This window comes from Centruroides sculpturatus, unplaced genomic scaffold (assembly GCF_000671375.1).
Source record: "Centruroides sculpturatus isolate CEXI.00-Female unplaced genomic scaffold, Cexi_2.0 scaffold480, whole genome shotgun sequence".
Classification (NCBI taxonomy): domain Eukaryota; kingdom Metazoa; phylum Arthropoda; class Arachnida; order Scorpiones; family Buthidae; genus Centruroides; species Centruroides sculpturatus.
The window spans coordinates 438,882-456,759 of NW_019384976.1; the positions used below are offsets into that span (position 1 = coordinate 438,882).

The following is a 17,878-nucleotide window of genomic DNA, read 5'->3' on the forward strand; positions in this document are numbered from 1 at the left end:
TCAACCTTTATTTTCATTTGTTCACAAAATTATATGATACAGGAACCGTCTTCACAACCACAATCTACAATATACAAATATGTGGGCGTCGAAGTGATGGAGATGAATATAAATACTTTTTATAGTAATGTCTATTAAACATACGTCCAGTGGACTTAAATTATTTGAGAATAAAATTCCAAAATAAACAGAGTAGATGCAATCTAATCACTTTTACTTGGAATTATACTGCATAATAATGAAAATACACATATCGGCAAGGCAGCGGTATCGTACGCGACTGGACCCGAGTAGAATCTATTGTCTCTCTAGTAGCACTTTTTTTTTTTCAAATGATATTGCATGGTTTTTCTGTGACAACAGATCCCACGTAAATCTCGTCTATTCGATACTAAATTTAGTGACTAACTTATTCTAAAAGTTTACTCATTCTAGGGTCTACGTGCAATCAACCGTAGTCTGTGCAACCATTCTGGGAGACCGCCGTGCGGAGCGGTTCCTTCTTCTCCGACCATCCGGGACCGACCGACACCAGGAGGACCGTAATATCGTCAGGCTTTCCACCTTAAATAAAAATTCAGGTTTTAGTCTTAAGTGGCAGTTTCAAATTATTTTAAGAGATGGTAAGTTACCTGTGGCATCTATGCCATTCGCTCGCGCATTGATGGCAAAAGGTGACAGATAAGTAGAATCAAAAGCCAACCTGTGTGCTTGAAAGGCCAAAGAGTTTACTGATTGCTGTATACTCTCTAAATTTCTATCCTGAAATGAGTAAATAATTTGTTAATATGTTGATTCACTAAATTACAGTATATCAATAACACAAAGTTACTGATTTATTTAAAATGTAATTAAGATAACTATTCATTAATTCTTAAAGGAAGCAATTAAAATTTGCAGTTTGTCCTCTAAATTCAAACAGGGTACACTAGAAAATTTAAATAAAATAAAATAATATCTAAAGTTTGTGCTTTGTATGTACTGTACAGTGAGTCGACAGGTTATTGGAAACTGACAGTATGGCGAAATGACATAAAGCAAAACCAATTTTATCAGCGAATAATAATAACTAAATTATATCATTTAGCCTAACTGGAACACATTTGCAACCTACAGCATTGATTTCCTACCTCACAGAATCAATTTTACTATTTATAAAGAAAATTCAACAATACAGTAGACCCCCTATAACACGGGTTCATATAAGATGAATTTGTATAACACAGTGGAAAAATTATGACCGTGTTCGTATAACACGGTAAAAGAATGAGACAGATTGTCATGGCCTACTCATGTCTTGACCAATAGTGGACATTAAACTCAACGGTTTGTGCAATGTCCACTATTGGTCCAGATTTGACCCACTACAGATTTGGTCCACTATTGGTCCAGGTGTTATAGGGGGTCTACTGTAATAATTTACAATTAACTTTCTGTATTAATAATACTTCTAATTGTTATTCCAAAGTATTATAGATCAGTGGTCCCCGGACTGCGGACCTCTGTATTAATAATACTTCTAATTGTTATTCCAAAGTATTATAGATCAGTGGTCCCCGGACCGCGGACCGGTACCGGGCCGCCCAAGTAACATTAAATTACTGGTATTTCCATTTTATTTACTATGGTGTATTTCTCTCGGGTTTGTCAAACTTTTAGTGGACGATGGAACAATGGAATAAACTGGACATAAAAAACACACTTTGGGTGTCATTATCTCCTGTTACCCCCAGATGGAACCGTCTTGTTGCAAAAAAACAAGCTCAGGGTTCTCATTGATTTAGCGTTCTAGTGAGTTAAAATGTTAAATCACATTATATTCACTTTTTGGTGTAACTACTTTATTTTGAAGGCATGTTTAAATACAATTAAATTATTATTATTAAAATATAAACAATCAACGTCCCCCCTCAGCGGGCGGCGATAAAAAGGTTGGGGACCACTGTTATAGATGATTTTATTGATTAAAGAATAAATCAAGATTATTTGATACTTCTTTAGTCCTAGAGTTAGAGAAATTTTCATTAACAAAAAGATAACAAGATTCTAGATCAAATAAACTAATAGAATTAGCTGTCAAAGTTTAATTTTTTTTTGTAAAGGCATAAACATGTCAACAGTTTTTGTTTGTGTGTCAGTTTGACTTTGATGTAAACTGTTTATTCCTTCATATAATAATCCTCTACGTATACTGGCGGCTCAGAAAGCATTGTCGGTACACCCTAACCGGGACAAAAACAAACCATTTTTATCCAGGAACACAGGTGCAAATGCCACCAGAATGTTCTAATGGTTTGTTTTTGCATTCTTGACCTACATTTAAAGTTTATCTAAAAGACCTCTTGAATCACACATTAATTTTTATGATGATCTTTTTAAGTTTCGAAGGATGTTTCTTGGACTGTCTTCCTCGTCGTCTCAATCGGCTGAATACACGTCGGTCATTCCTGATCCTGACGAAGTTNTTGTGTGTCAGTTTGACTTTGATGTAAACTGTTTATTCCTTCATATAATAATCCTCTACGTATACTGGCGGCTCAGAAAGCATTGTCGGTACACCCTAACCGGGACTAGATGGCACCTTGAACAGTGTTATCACTGGAAAAATTTTTCTTGCCCGAGAAGTCTAAAAATTTATTGAAAGGAGAATACGAGGTGCAAAATCTGGGGACCATACTGTCCGATTCCTGGATTTTTCAGATTGGGCATTGTTCTGAAAAAACCAAATGCCTTTTATGATAATGCCAGGCTTTTTCCTCTATTGTGATGCCTGCATATACTAAAGAATCTTTAAGCAGTAAGGTTGTGATGGCACCATGGCTATCTCAGAAATCATTAGCTGTTGCTTCGCTCTCAAATGCCACTGACCAGAAGTTTTTTGTGGGGTGAGTCCAAGTGCTTTTACTGATCTTATATACTCGCTTACTATACTATAGAATTGAACATGCCCAGTTTTGTTAGAGATTATGGTAAGGTCCAAGAAAACTTGGCCCTGGTGATAAAAACATTCCTCTAATTCACTGCAAATTTGAACTCTTGTCTCAGTAGAAGGAAGCAAATTGCTTTGGTATCCACCATATGTTAGCCTTTTAGAACTGTAGGTAATCACAAATGATAGTACCAGCTATTACATTTAATTTGTAAAGAACAGTGAATATGTTTTATTTCAGAAAATGAAACATTTGAAATTGCAAAAGAATATAGATAAAACAAACAATACAATGTTCTACTTGTGCCATTCCAACATGCAGCTCTTGTAATTTGAATACAGGTATTCTCTATCTGACACAGTTATCCCTTGTATAACACAGTAGTTACACTCCAAAAAAATGCTGTGTTATGCAAATTCATGCCATATGAAACAAAGGACTAATGCAAAACTTATAGTTACATTCCATATATTATCTATAGAAATGAAAAAGAAAAGTACATTTTTGGTAAGAGAAACACATTTATTAAAGCAATTGATAATTAATAAATTAATTAATAACCACAAAAGTACTGTACGACACGTTAACATTAATTTTAGTTAAACAAGGGTGTTTTCTTTGAAAAAAAATTAAAAAGATTTAAATTTTAAATCGTAGACTCATATCTCCAGAATAACCAGATCATCTGGGTATTCTGGAAGATGACAGTTAATAATTCTGTTCCTCTCTCTTGCAAGGTATTTTATATGGAAGGATTTTTGACAAAGTTTCAGTCTAATATTAATGCATTCCTTTTCCTGTTTATATACCCTGCATCATTCTAACTATTGCTTTAATGGTCTATGTGAAATTCCAAGATATTAAAGATAAGGATTGTTTCTTAATATTAAAACTTCACATTTAGGAAGTATTTTTATTATTAATATAAAGTTTAGATCCAGTATAAATCACATCTAACTTGCTAAAAATTATTGCCTTTCTGACTGATAATTTAGCCCTAACTACTAGCAAAAGTAGTTTGCCACCGTGAAAAACACATAATAGCGAGTTTGAGGCCAAAGTTTTAAATGCGAAAACGTGTACGTCGGACGTTCAGCACCGCTTTCCTGTAAGCATAGAAGTTTGATAATAGTGTTTGGAAAGTCAGTGGAATCATGCTCGGCATTCCAAACACCATTGTCAAACTTCTAGGCTTACAGGAAAGCTGCGCTGAACGTCTGATGTACACGTTTTTGCATTTAAAACTTTGGCCTCAACTTGGCTAATATACCTCAAATAAAAAATATAAATGGAAAAGAACTTCAGTCATAGTCATAGGAAAAAACCTAGACACTTACCAATGTTATTAATTAAGCACAATTAAGCACTTGATACAATGGTCTGTAAGGATGTCTTCAAGAAAATGCAGTCCTTACTGCATTTTCTTGCAGTCCAAGCAGTGTTTTCTTGGAAAAATAAAATTGTCTGGTGTTTTATATCCTTTACTATCCCCCAAGAAAAGAAAACTTTCCTTTCCATTGCAGCAGACCAAACATGCTGCCAGAACAGAGACTGTCCTTGCCTAACTATATTACAATAATGTATCTAAATTGAGAACTGCAATGGAAAGTATTTAGGAAGAAGATAGCATTGAAACATTAAACCAAATTGATTTAACAAGGTTCTTTACAGCATATAAGCTCACTCAAAATAAAGGAACAGTAGTATTCTAGTTTCAAATATTTATTATTATTTTAAAAATAAAGTTTCTAAATTTTTGTTATTCTGAATAAGCAATAACATTATAATTTTAAAAGTATTTAAGTAATTTCCAGGAGTAAAAATTATCTGAAAGAATTTGTTCAAAAGATTTTCTTACATTCTCAATTTACTAAAGAATTTCAAGTTTTTATTTGTCTTACCTACTCTATTAAGATTGAATAAATTTGAATTGGTTTAATATTAATAACATTATGCTTGAAAATAAAATTTATTTGAGAATTTACTGTATAACCACAGAGTCTAAAGTTTATATTTAAATTTAAGACAACAGAAATAACAAAATGAATTGAACAATCACAAGATCATAGGAGAAAAAAAATCTTACATTTCTGAACATTGTAACTTCTGTTAGTTTTTTCAAATATCGTTTTAAAAGATAATTTATGATTTTTCTACAAAAAACTTACGAATGATTTGATTAAAGTTGCATTCTTGGTATACAATTTTAATTCCATTATTATTCTCTCTTTTTAATTAAAAATTTACTATTATTTGAAATATTTTGACAACTAACTACAAACAAAATTTCAATATATTAAAACTACTTTTCACAAATAAATTATCTAATAATCATCTTTGATAAAAACATTTCCGACCTTATTTCATTGCAATTGTATCGTATACTTTTTGTAGAACAATAGAATATCGGCATCTTTTTAGGTAATCTTAATTAAATGTTTGTTTTTATCATAATCTCAAAAATACTTATAAGATACTTACCCTGAGTTTGGATAAATGCTGTACAATCATGTTATCGGGTAGATTGTCGAAGAGACCATCGGTCGCCAGAAGAATCAGATCGCCTTCTTGAACGACGAACGAGGAAGTTTCCGCTAACTCGGGACTACAAAAATTTAAGAAGGTGCATTAGCAATGCATTCGTATAATAATATGATTTATGAGTATACTTCTTTAGTAAAAAATTTAAATTTATAAAATGTAAACAAAATAATACACACACAATTTCTTTTTTGTTCTATTTGAAAAAATAATCTTTTAATTTACCCGTCGTTATGTACTTGTCTGCTTATACTGGGAGGAGGAAGTGAAAGTTGAAAAGGAGTATTGAAATAATGCTGCTGTTCTTCGGAACGGTGAACGATCTGACCCTGTCGGATTATCAGGAATCCGCTGTCTCCGATATTGGCAGTGTATAGCATGCTGTTGTCGCGATTCAAAACTAACACACAAGCCGTACTGCTACCTGTAATTAAATGGTGTTTATAATTATAAGTTGTTTAAATTTCTTGGTTTAAAAGAAAAATTATTTCTTTTTAAATATATTTATAATAGATAAAATGTAGATTATATAGTATTATAAAAAGCATTTTATTAATCGGCTAGGATTTGTACCACGCTATCGCGTTTATTGATAAGATAATCAGATGAAATTTGAACGTTGCACAAACTTTCTATTAAATACAAAATCCGACAGGAATCGTTAACGACTTAAGATTACACTCCTTCAGACTGGAATAGAATTAATTAGCTATCATAAAAATGGTAACAGGAAAAATGACAGATTAATCTTCCTGGAAGTCACCTCAGACTTTATTAAATACATAAGTGAAGGAAAAGGGGGAAAAATTCTTCAATTTTATTTCAATCAAATAATAACAAGCACTCAAGTTGTCGAAAGAATAAAAATGAAAGGAAATAGTAAAATGAAAAGTCATACAGAATTTTTTTCATGGTTTCTTTTTGTCATTCTAAAGAACGGAGGAGGAAGTAGCAGTATTCAATTTCAATACAAAAAATAATAATGAAAGTACTCATTTTAACAGATTTTTATAAAACACATTTCTCTATATTTTATAGTCTAGTTTAAAAAAAAAAATACATACACAAAACTTTTACATAAATCTAAACAGAAAAACTTAATTTTTTTTCACGTAATTAACAAAAAATATAGTAAATCAGTCATTTAATATAAGCAATTCGTGAAAAAATATCTTGCAAATTTCAAGAAATAATAGAAAAAAAAATGGAAGAAACTAATAATTTGAATAATTAAAATATTTTCAATTTTATAAAAGTTGTTCTAAAACAACGCCGAAAATAGTGAAATCATTTTATACTCTCTATATTTGTTTTCGCTGAATTAATTTAACCGAAGAAGTTACAATAAATAAAGTTTTATTTTGTTTAAACATTTTAAAGCATATTATTATAAATCTTAATCAACAATCGCTATTACTATATAAATTTAATTTTGTACACTTATAACATTACAGAATTAATAAAATTTGCAGTATAAATTAAATTTTTCTGTTAAATAATTTTATCAATATTTCCATGGTTGCAAACAAAAATTATTTTGTTTTTTAAATATTTGCATTCTGATTACTAAATGTTTAAATATTCATTCTCCTGTTTGTCTAACAAGTAAGATGGTCCGACACGAGAATATCGCGAGATTGTTGATTTATCGCATATAATAAAAACATCACAAAGTGAATAAATTCTTTTAAAAGAACAAGTCATTAAAGTTAAATTCATTACGTTTAAATTTTTTTTTAGTAAATTAGTGAAGGATAAAATATAGAAATGTCTTATTAAATCAGTACTTTCTGCACATAACAGTCCTTTTAAAATATTTTTTTAACTTCATTATGCTAGAAATCAATATTAATTTTGATCTTTGATATCAGAAAATTTTACAAAATCTTAGAAAAAAAGTATCTTAACGACTATTTAAAATTTATAGAGCAGAAATGACTTGCTATTTTTAAGTTTATCCTTTAAATATTGAAAGATAAAAAGAAAATTATTCTTTCAAGAGGAACTAAAACAGAATCAGAGTGTCTACCTTCATACGGGCTTAAAATAGCCACTTAAAACTTTTATTCAATGTAATATAATAAATTATTTTCGTATAATTTTTAACATAATGAAAGTATATTACATGTATTCTAGGAAACTGCTAAGCTGTTTATTTAAAAATGTGATTAGAAATTCTGTTGAATCATAAAATTGTTGAACAAATACAAATGTTTTCTAAAGAAAATTATTATTTTATATAACATCAACTCAAAATCTAATTTAACTGATTAAAGCCAAATGATCTGTTGAATTATATTTGAACGTATGATTTCTTTAGTTTTATAATTTATGCGAGAAAATTATGCAATATTTTTAAATATATGTACTCGATATTTCTAACCTAAATTAGAATTATGAAAAATTAATCAACTGTTTGTAGGAAAAGCGTGTAGAATTCTTATGATAGGTAGGTCGCGACTCGACCGGTCTTAATGAGACAGGTGTTTGGCACGTCCGTGATGTGCACATCCTCTCATTTAAATAACTGTCGTTGCCATACAATATTAGTAACGTTAACTTTTTACTTATTCACATCAATAATGAAGATGTCACAAAAATTTAAATATTTATATCATATATATTATTTTATATGTATAATATTCACTTTATACTGATTATATTATTATTTAAATTATCCATTTAACACTATTATGAACAATAATTTACTAAAATATTTTAAAATATGATGATAAATGATTAATTTATGTGCTAATCATCATACAAAATTAAAATTTGTAATATATAAATTATGTATGAAAATTACCTTCTAAACAAATAACCATTATATAATCAAATTTTAATTTCTCTTTGTAATAGTTTCATATATTTCACAACTACTTGCAATAATTACAAAGAACTAAAGTAATCTTTATACACTTTCAAATTAGGAAGTTATAACACACACACTTTTATTACAAATAATATTACTGTAATCACTAAAATTTAAAAAATATCACTAAAGTGAGGAGAGCAGGTGTACAAGTTAGCAGGGCTCAAATTAATTTTTTTGTGGATTTTTGGACCCTTTTATCATCACAATCTTCACAAATTATGCCAGATTCTCTTAATATTGACAAGTTTTAAATAAAATAAACCTAATTTTGTTACCTAAATATCAAAATTATTTCTGTTGTATGTAATATGGAAAGGAACCTGGAAAAATGCTATGCTGGGATTCGGCCTGCTAGTCATCAGTCCTGGATATTAAATATATAAATTACAATTTTTTATCTTGTAAAATACACTTTTTTAAACCTAAAATTTATCTATATTCGGCTTACAGGACGCATCCTAAAATTAGAATGCCTGTTATATTGTAAAAAATATTTTTTTCTCAAAAAACTCAACGTGAAAAACATAATACATCCAATACAACATGCATCTTATTATAACTATATTTTTTGCGGGGTAGTAATAATCAATTAAGTATCAAAAAGAAATTCTGGTTTAATTCTATAGATAATTTTTGAAGGAGGTCTTTATTAAAAAATGAATAACGACCCCTCATGTAATTCTTAACCAGAAGATCGGTTATAGTTTCAGACTTCACAGTTATCTCATCTAGATATCTTATGAAAATAAAATGAATAAACTTAATTAGAAGCAGATTATGAAATAAAAATCTAAAAAAAGAGTTCTTAAGTATCAATTTCAGATATTCTGAACAACAAAAAGAAATAAAACATAATATCACAGAATAAATAAACAGATTAAGTGGTATTATCAACATGCAATTTGAAATTATAAAAATAACTCATCTATTGAGAGAAAGATTATTAATTAGCTTTAATAGTAATATATTAAGATAAGTATCTTCTCTAAAACAACAATACATATATTAAAAATAACTGAATAACTACATTATTATAAACAACCAAGAAGTTTAAAGAAAAAATATTGTTGGGTTAATTAATACTAACAAAACAAATGGATTCACAAACAATTTATACTGAACTAAAAAGGTTGGGGACCACTGTTATAGATGATTTTATTGATTAAAGAATAAATCAAGATTATTTGATACTTCTTTAGTCCTAGAGTTAGAGAAATTTTCATTAACAAAAAGATAACAAGATTCTAGATCAAATAAACTAATAGAATTAGCTGTCAAAGTTTAATTTTTTATTTAGATTTCAAGTATCTTCATCCATTCATTTATCACAAGATTTTATTTTAATTTATCATATTTGTAATGATTCAGTTAAAATATAAATTAATATATATCTTATTAAAATCCAAAAAGATTATTTCATTTAACATTTGTTTAGTTTGAAAACAAAAAAATTTTTGTAATTTATAAATCAAGTTATTTTGAGAACTTAAAATATACTACCTAGAATAGCTTATGCACCCAATACTATATAAATTCGTACCGCCTACAGGGCAGAAAGAACAAAACTAAATAGTCAAAAGTGTAGATTTATCTTACGATTTTTATTTTCTTAAATGCAAATTTCTGATGGAATAATAATAATGATAAATGTTCCAATACAGAGTCTGTGTTACACTCACTAGATATTCAAAAAATTATAGAACAGTCATTTTGTACTCTTAAATTTGACTTATACATGCAGTACAAAAAGATTTCTTTGGTAATTTTGATTTGATAATTAAACTAGAGAAAAACAGCAACTGATTACACAATTTTAAAATTATTAAAAGTATTTTAATTATAATTTATATGAACCTAAGTTCAAGTAATAAATTATTCAGAAAAATTAACTCAAAACATGAAAAAATTATACTGTAGGTAAAATACAAAACAAAAAAATATGACTCAGACTTTGAACTAGAAACCTTAAGTAACAAAACTCTCATCAGGAAACTAACTATATCAAAATTCATCAACTAACATATCATTTTAACAAATATTATAACCATTAATATATATAAAACATAATAAAAAGAAAATAACAAATAATTGCTAAATAAGGCATCATAAGAGCCTAACAAAAGAAAATATTATGAAATTACAATCCACAAAAACCTTTTTGTACGAGTGTTGTCTTTAAAATAACCAAACACAGAAAAATTTTAATCATCAATAGAAAATTGAGTATAGATTGCATAATAGCAAATTTAATGATTTAATTTACTATTTAAATATCTAAAATTACTGCTTTTTATAATTATATATAAAAACACATTCTCTTTAATAAAAAATTTATCAATTGCTATTACTATTTTTTGTATTAATGAGAAAAAACTTATTTGTTAGCTAAAGTAACATTAAGATTTTAAATTACTACTAAAAATTTTTTAAATGATGATATTTACTAGAGTCATAATGACCTATTTAAAATATATCAGGCAATAATATATTTAAAGTCACAAAGTGATGATAAATAAATATTTAACACTTTCTCATGTTTCAAGTTGTACACGTTCTCTCCAGAACACAATACATTTTGCTTAAACTTGTATTTTTAATCTTTCATACCGGAGATATTTTTCTTTTTAATCTAGAAACTATCTCAAATTAATCAATCATTCTTTCAGAATTACCAATTTTATGTTTTTATGTAAGAAATTAACCATATTTGATTGTGTATTTTTAATCGTTACCAACTTGCAGTAATTCGATTTTTGTTAACATCAAAATAATTATCTCACAGAAATTTTTTAAAATTTTTAGTAAAAGTCAATAAATAAAATGATTTGTTATTAATCTAAATATTTGCAGAACAATTAAAACTTCTCAAACCGTCCTCAATAACTTTCTGTACAAGGACAATATGCTGAAAACATTATCAATTATCCTTTTATCTATGCGTGTCATTATCAAACAAGTTATCACCAAATAAATAATAATAAAATTGCATTGATTACCAATCAAATAGTTATTAATTTCGTTACTACTTTTGGCACTTTCATTGTTTTTTTTCATTGCAGTTTCAGAAATAATTTTTAAAAAATGAAATAAAAATTCCTAAAACAATATCACAAAGGACATTTTTATTCAAAAATATATATTTTTTAAATTATTAAAGTCATAATTTTAACTTTTTACTTTCATAATAATCAATTATTATAAATAATTTACTTAGGTTACATCAAAAATATTAAATTTAAATAGGTTCATGTACTTCTCATATTTTACAGAATGAATTACTAGTAAGGTGTCGTCTTACGTAAAATACAAAAGGAATTTTAATGTTACAAAAACAAAAAATAAATGAAATTTTTAAAATAGCCATACTTCATTTAGAAATTCTGACTAATTTAAAATATTTTTAGGAAATAAAACCCGTAATGATGGCATTCCAGTAGTAGGAAAACGAGTTCAAAATTCAGACTAATGAAGCATAATTTTTTTTTTTTCCAATATATAAAGCAATCCTTAAAATTATGCGATAAAACAACAACTTTACCAATTATGTGCTCTTTGTTTTCTAGTAATTCATAATAACTAGCAGCTATTATTCCGGCCGGGGACTGGGGATTAAAACGACCCGAAAGCACGATCCTCTCGCAAGTTCGCATCAGAGAAGAGGAAAACTGCGAGGGATCGACGCCGTACGTTCTCCATCCTCCGACTCCGTCGGCCACACCTGCAAAAAATAAATAAATAAATAAAAGACAACGAATTGGTTTTTTAAATTTCATTCTATGCACTCAATTTATAAAATGCAATTCAATTCATTCATCTAATTAAAAACAGAAGTAAAAGCAGTAATCAGAAAGTATGTAAATGGTAGAAGCATGCTTTTGGAAGGTAAAAATTCCAATTTAGTAGAATTCCATAGGGAAATTCATTCGAATTTTGGAGTGTTTCGTAGAAATTTTGCTAATTATTTTGTAATTGAAGTGAATTATATGTTTAAAGCTGGAGAAGAACTCACCTAAAACGTCTGTAGTTTTGTATTTAGCTACGAAACAAGCATCATCTCCGAACTGTCCACGTCTGAGCAAAGATGCAGTAAATCCAGTCCAGACCTTTGGAAACCCGCAGCATGCTATAAGAAATTTCAATTCTCTCTTCCTATTAACACAATTAACATCGCTGCTGGTCGATGTATGACCGTAAACGCCACTAACTAAAGCTCTAGTTAATAATCTACCATAAAGAAGAACTGATTGCATCACGATAACCGAAATCAACAGCTAAATTTGAACTCTAACATATATCCGCCATGTTGTTTAAAATCTACAGCGCACCTCCAGTGGCTTATAACCTAAATGAGGCTAACCTTAAAAATAAAATCGAATAAAAACTTTTTTTCTTTTTTTATAATTTATAAAATATTAATTATTTTTTAATTGTTAAATTATTTTATACATTGGTTTAATTTGAAATAATTTATATTCATTTTTGCATTACTCCGACATTTTAAAATGTCGCTTATTTGAAATACGTCATTTTGATGTCGTCGTTTAAATTTCTCATTATAAAATTTCGAAAATGACGTCACATTGACGTAAAAGCGTTTACTAAAACGAAAAAAAACTTGTTGATTTGATAGAATAGCGGAAAATCTGCGTTTAAACTAAATATTATAATATTTCAATTAACATTTTGTATTATTTATAGAAGTGGATAATTAAATATAAGAAAGATTAGACTTATACGGATGCCAAGCGGTCTAGGTGGCAGTCTACCGTTCTGGGGGATCCGGAATCGAATTCGNGTTTTAGAGATGAAAACTTCGGCTGCAACCTCTCTTACACGAGTCTCTGTATAACTCATATAAATTAATTTTGGGAGTTCTTTTACAAGTAGAATATAAAATACAGTCATGGCCGAGGATGTAAGGTTACATATCTCAATCACTTTTATGATTATAATTTATGGAACTTTTTACTCGATCCTAGGGGAGGGCAAATGCCTCGTTTGCCCCCTTCTATAGACGCCCTTGACTCTAAGTTTATAGCACAGTATTTCTTAAAAGAAGCCCGATACCATTTTTATCAACTGGATGATCGTGTTAATCCACTCATTTTTTGCAATTGAACTATGCAAAAATTTTAGTATGACACTACATTTTTCAACAGTTTGATATTACCGGACAAGTCGACATTGTTATGTCTCTTGGCGATGCCAATGTTATTAAATCATTACTGGATAGCAGGTATCATTACTGGAGAGCATTACTTGCTAGATTCGGCAGATCGATGCATAACATTGGTGGAGTGTCAAAGTATGATGCGATATTCCTGGCGCACAATAAATGAGCCTTTTTTTTTTTTTTTTTTTTTAAGATGTATTGAACGGAAATTCCTATCTCGGTTTTTTAATTGAAAAATTTCCCACACTTTTAGAAGATATTGACCTACAGACACGAATATCAATGAGATTTCATCAGAACGGAGCAACTCTCAATTTCTTAAAGGCAATACGTAACCATCCGGATTAGGATTTCAAGGACGATGAATTGGACATAATGGATCTATCATTTGGTTGGCCAGGTCTATCTGATTTCTTTCTATGGTGTTTTTAATTTAAAAAATTGGTTAATTATTTTCTAAATAAAAATTCAGAATTTCCTGCAAAAAATAGGACCTGGCAGAACCCATAATGGGCTTGCTAAAAAAAGAGGTCCTCTTAGTGCCCAGAGGGCGGAGAGTTAAAAAAAAGACTAATAAGGATTTTCTAAGATTAAGGCTAATTGTAACCACTTTGTAGATGGCGTTAAAATTTTAATGCTTTTCTATGGGAAAATCCTTTTCCAAATTTCTCGAAAACGGAAGTAGATGAGATTTTAACGCAAAAACTACTTGGTTCTATCTACTTCCGTTTTCAAGAATTTTCTCACAGAAAAAAATATAAAGTTTTAATGCAATCGGCTAGATATCGCTTGCATAACCAGAAGTTACAATAAGTCTTAATTAAAACTTTGATTTTTCGGTAGACTGCGTGTCTACAACCGATGCTGTCTTCCTTCAACTATGAAATTTATAATACCATGAAAGTGTCAATGTCCATAAAATCATTGAAACGAGAAAACGAAGCAAATCAAGAGAGAAAATAAGCGAATATTTATTAACAGTTTCAGTTAATTCAGTTTATATTTAAATAGTAGAATTAGAAATTATTTCTTAAAGAGAAACAATCGTCTTGCATTAGACAATAATTTATAATATAGATTGAAGACATGATGGGAAATCAGTGAGGCCTAAGGGGGGCTGAGACCGAAAATTTATAATATTGCTCTATATTTTGCGGGACTATGAAATATCTTCAGCAAAGAGCTCGTCGGAGCACATTGCAGCAAAAATGTTCGCTTTTTTTGTTTTGTTTTGTTAGGCCCTGTACACACTAGGCGTTTTTCAACGCGCGTTTTAAAGAACCAAGAGTTCTATGTAGCCGTACACATTCAAACGCCAAGCGCGCGTTTATAGATTTTTGTTAAAACGCGCGTTTTGCGGGCACTTTACGNCGGAAATTACCCTACAATTGAGACCCGCCATCTGCCAGCCGTAAATATAAACAAGCTACTACAGTAGGCTGGCCACGTTCCAGTAGTCGAAAATGGCGTCTACTGGGATTGCTTCGTTATATCAATTAAACTTTTTAAGTTTCGATCTTATCACAAATAAAAAACCTCAAAAACGAATAATTTGGATAGGAAAAATATTCTAAATCGTCGAAAGTTAGGAATATCGAATACTTTCGTTGCCGAATTACGCTTACTCTATTCCCAATACTTTACGGAGTAAGTCTATTTGCCATTAATATTTAAATCGGATAGTAATATAGCGTATGAATGAAATATATTAGCGTATTAGTTTACAAATCAAGCTTCTTAGCTTGCCGACCGCCATAGTTCGAATGCTATCGTCTCACGTGACTTTACGACATTACTAAATGGCCTTCCTATTGGTCTAATTTTTGCCGTTCCGCTTTCCGCCACGGCAAGTTGAAATTTTTCAACATCGTATTCCGTCGGCAAACGTGACGTCATTTTGCCGTTTCGTCGGCCGTTGCAACATGCGAGTACCAGGCTTAAGAATCGCTTCTCCGTGGCAGACAAGTCCTTATACCCCGTTCGCACCGAGCATTTCGATCTAGATTGTGACTAAGGTCGGAGAGTTCCGTGGTACGAACGCTCTCGACCATTTCAATCTCGACTGAAACGAGGTTCTATCGCGATCGACTGGAGAGAGTTCTCGAAACTAGATCCAGTCATAAGAGAGATCCCACAATCCCACGCGCGCGAGAAAATACAAGATGGCTGCGAAACACGTGTCGGGCTATCGACAGAGAAATAAAAAAGACAGCTGGAAATGACGACATCTGTCTATTATTAGATGTACGGCAAGAAAAAGTATTTATTTCTAACCAAAACTTCCATTTTGTTTGTTGGTGTCTGTGACTTACCGCGTAGTTACGTCAGTTTTATGATCGCGTGTAATAGCCAGGTTCTTCTCGAGCGGACTGCCTGTGCGAATAGCACGACGTTCGACTAGCGACAGTCACAATCCAGATTGTGCGTAAATCGAGATCGAAGTGAGTCGTGGATTGTATGCGAACGTAGTACAGTATTACATTTGTCTGCCACTCCAAGTCTAGCGGTTGTGTGGCCGGCAACCGTTTTCTTCCGATCACATACTGTACCTATAAAGGCGCGCTTGTTTATACGCATTTACATACCTGTACACATTCAAATACGAGTCAGAACTCGGATTAGACGGAACGAAAAATTTGTACTAATCATTCTATCACGATAGACAAAGTGGAGCGGTGTTTTTTCGAAAAAATATACCCATTAAAAGTAATAAAAAACGTTTTAGTTAAACGTAGGATATATATGAACTTGATTACTAAACAAACTTCAATATTACTTTACCATCCATAGAAATTATAGCTGTTACATTATGTTCTTTTTAATTTCTTCTGATATTTCACCATAAAATTGGGTGGGGTAAGTAGTTCATCTTAAATTCAGGAATTTCATTTCAGCCAGTGCAGCTGATTTCAATCAATTGGTAGAACACCTCACCTGGTACAATAGTAATGGGTTATGAAATCATGAATCTAAAATGAATGATTTGTTGAACCACAATTTTCTTCTAAATAATGTTGGAGATGCATTATACCCACTACGAGGGTAAGTCCACCCTCCACTGTAATAGCTATGAAGACAAATAAGGTTAAATACCAGAGCAACTATATCAAAGATGTCAAAATAACCTGTTTTTAGAGGAAAGGGAAAGGTTGTCAGTGACCCTAGATTTACTCACTACCCATGAGGTGTTAATTTAACTTGACTGCCTGCATGAGAATATGCCGGCAGAGAACCTGTTTTAAAATACGTCGTTTAGCTCATAATGAATTTTTGTTGAGATTATACTTAAGTAATAAAAATCTTTCCAGCATGTTTAGTAAGCTATTCAACTGGTTCTACAATCTAAAATTAAAGAAAGTTCTTTTCTTGAGAGTAATGAGGATTCCCCAAGAAAATAAGGTTAGAATAATACATATTTTGCACAATCTTAAGGCATAATATTAGAATCTTGTAATATTTGTATTTAATTATTTTAAACAGTTGTTATAAGTAAAAAATTTATTTAAGGTTCAAATTTTAATGTTATTTTACAATAATGTTGCATTAATGTCCTGTCATAATGTGGTGTATTCAAAATTGCTATTAATTTAAAAAATACGTGAAATATTTACGTATTATTATTATTTTTAAATATTTAAGATATTTACTTACTCTTTAAGAAAAACGTTGATTGTAAAGATTTTAAACCTTTAAAACTCTCAAAAAACTGCAGAGCACAAATCACACACGATAACTAGAGCTTTTTGTACAATTTACAGTGCCTCTCAAACCCAACTAAGTTTAAATTAAACAAAAAATATCTCATATAAAATTAATAATTAGGTATATTGTTGCTTACACTTACCTGTTTTTTTTTTTTTCAATGTTCCTTTTAAATATCTATAAACACAATATTTTCTACATAAAAATTTCTAGTATGGATTTTTCATTTACCGGTAAGTTTACCGAATGTTTTTTTTGTCAATTTATCGGTATACAATCCCTACTCTAGATTATTATAAGACCTCATGTTGCAACAAAATTAACCATGTTTTACAATATGGGATATTTTGCAGACCCAACAATATTTAGGAGAGAAATGTCTGCATAGTGTTCAGTATCTGGCCATGAAAGTTTTCCCCTTGAGTTGTTCTTGACAAGGTAAATTGATAAATACAATTTGTCCAACATAATGTCAGACACTTTTGTTGGAACTTCATGACTGCTAGTGTTTTCTTTTGCCACACACTCACTCAAGATATAAACGTGTTTGGAATACAAATGGGGTTCACTACTCCAACAATCAAAATTTCATGGATAAATGCACCCAAGCCTGTCCAAAGTATGTGAAGTGCACCTATCATTCTACTATATTCATCT

At 30.1% G+C, this 17,878-nt stretch overlaps 2 protein-coding genes across 2 annotated transcripts in view; one reads left to right on the top strand and one right to left on the bottom strand.

The window, feature by feature from the left end:
• LOC111632680 (cell cycle checkpoint control protein RAD9A-like) overlaps positions 1-567 on the top strand; it is a 44,722-nt gene extending 44,155 nt beyond the window's left edge. Inside the window, exon 19 of the mRNA XM_023377178.1 lies at positions 436-567. The gene's annotated coding sequence lies outside the window, so the exon portion shown is untranslated. The remainder of the gene's footprint in view (positions 1-435) is intronic.
• Positions 261-12,692, bottom strand: LOC111632686 (protein phosphatase PTC7 homolog). Its single transcript, XM_023377182.1, has 6 exons — positions 12,356-12,692; positions 11,885-12,064; positions 5,697-5,895; positions 5,412-5,535; positions 633-762; positions 261-564 (listed from the first exon to the last, which is right to left on the bottom strand). The coding sequence occupies exons 1-6, from the start codon at positions 12,594-12,596 to the stop codon at positions 449-451; spliced, it is 990 nt and encodes a 329-aa protein (XP_023232950.1). The 5' UTR covers positions 12,597-12,692; the 3' UTR covers positions 261-448.
• Positions 12,693-17,878: the final 5,186 nt, after the last annotated feature.

Bases quoted from the DNA above. Each gene is read 5' to 3' on its own strand.
- LOC111632686 (XM_023377182.1), bottom strand. From the start codon at position 12,596: ATGCAATCAGTTCTTCTTTATGGTAGATTATTAACTAGAGCTTTAGTT. The intron at 763-5,411 runs GTAAGTATCTTA...TACTCATTTCAG, and splicing joins AGCATTTATCCAAACTCAGG to GATAGAAATTTAGAGAGTAT. The intron at 565-632 runs GTAACTTACCAT...TTTTTATTTAAG, and splicing joins GAATGGCATAGATGCCACAG to GTGGAAAGCCTGACGATATT.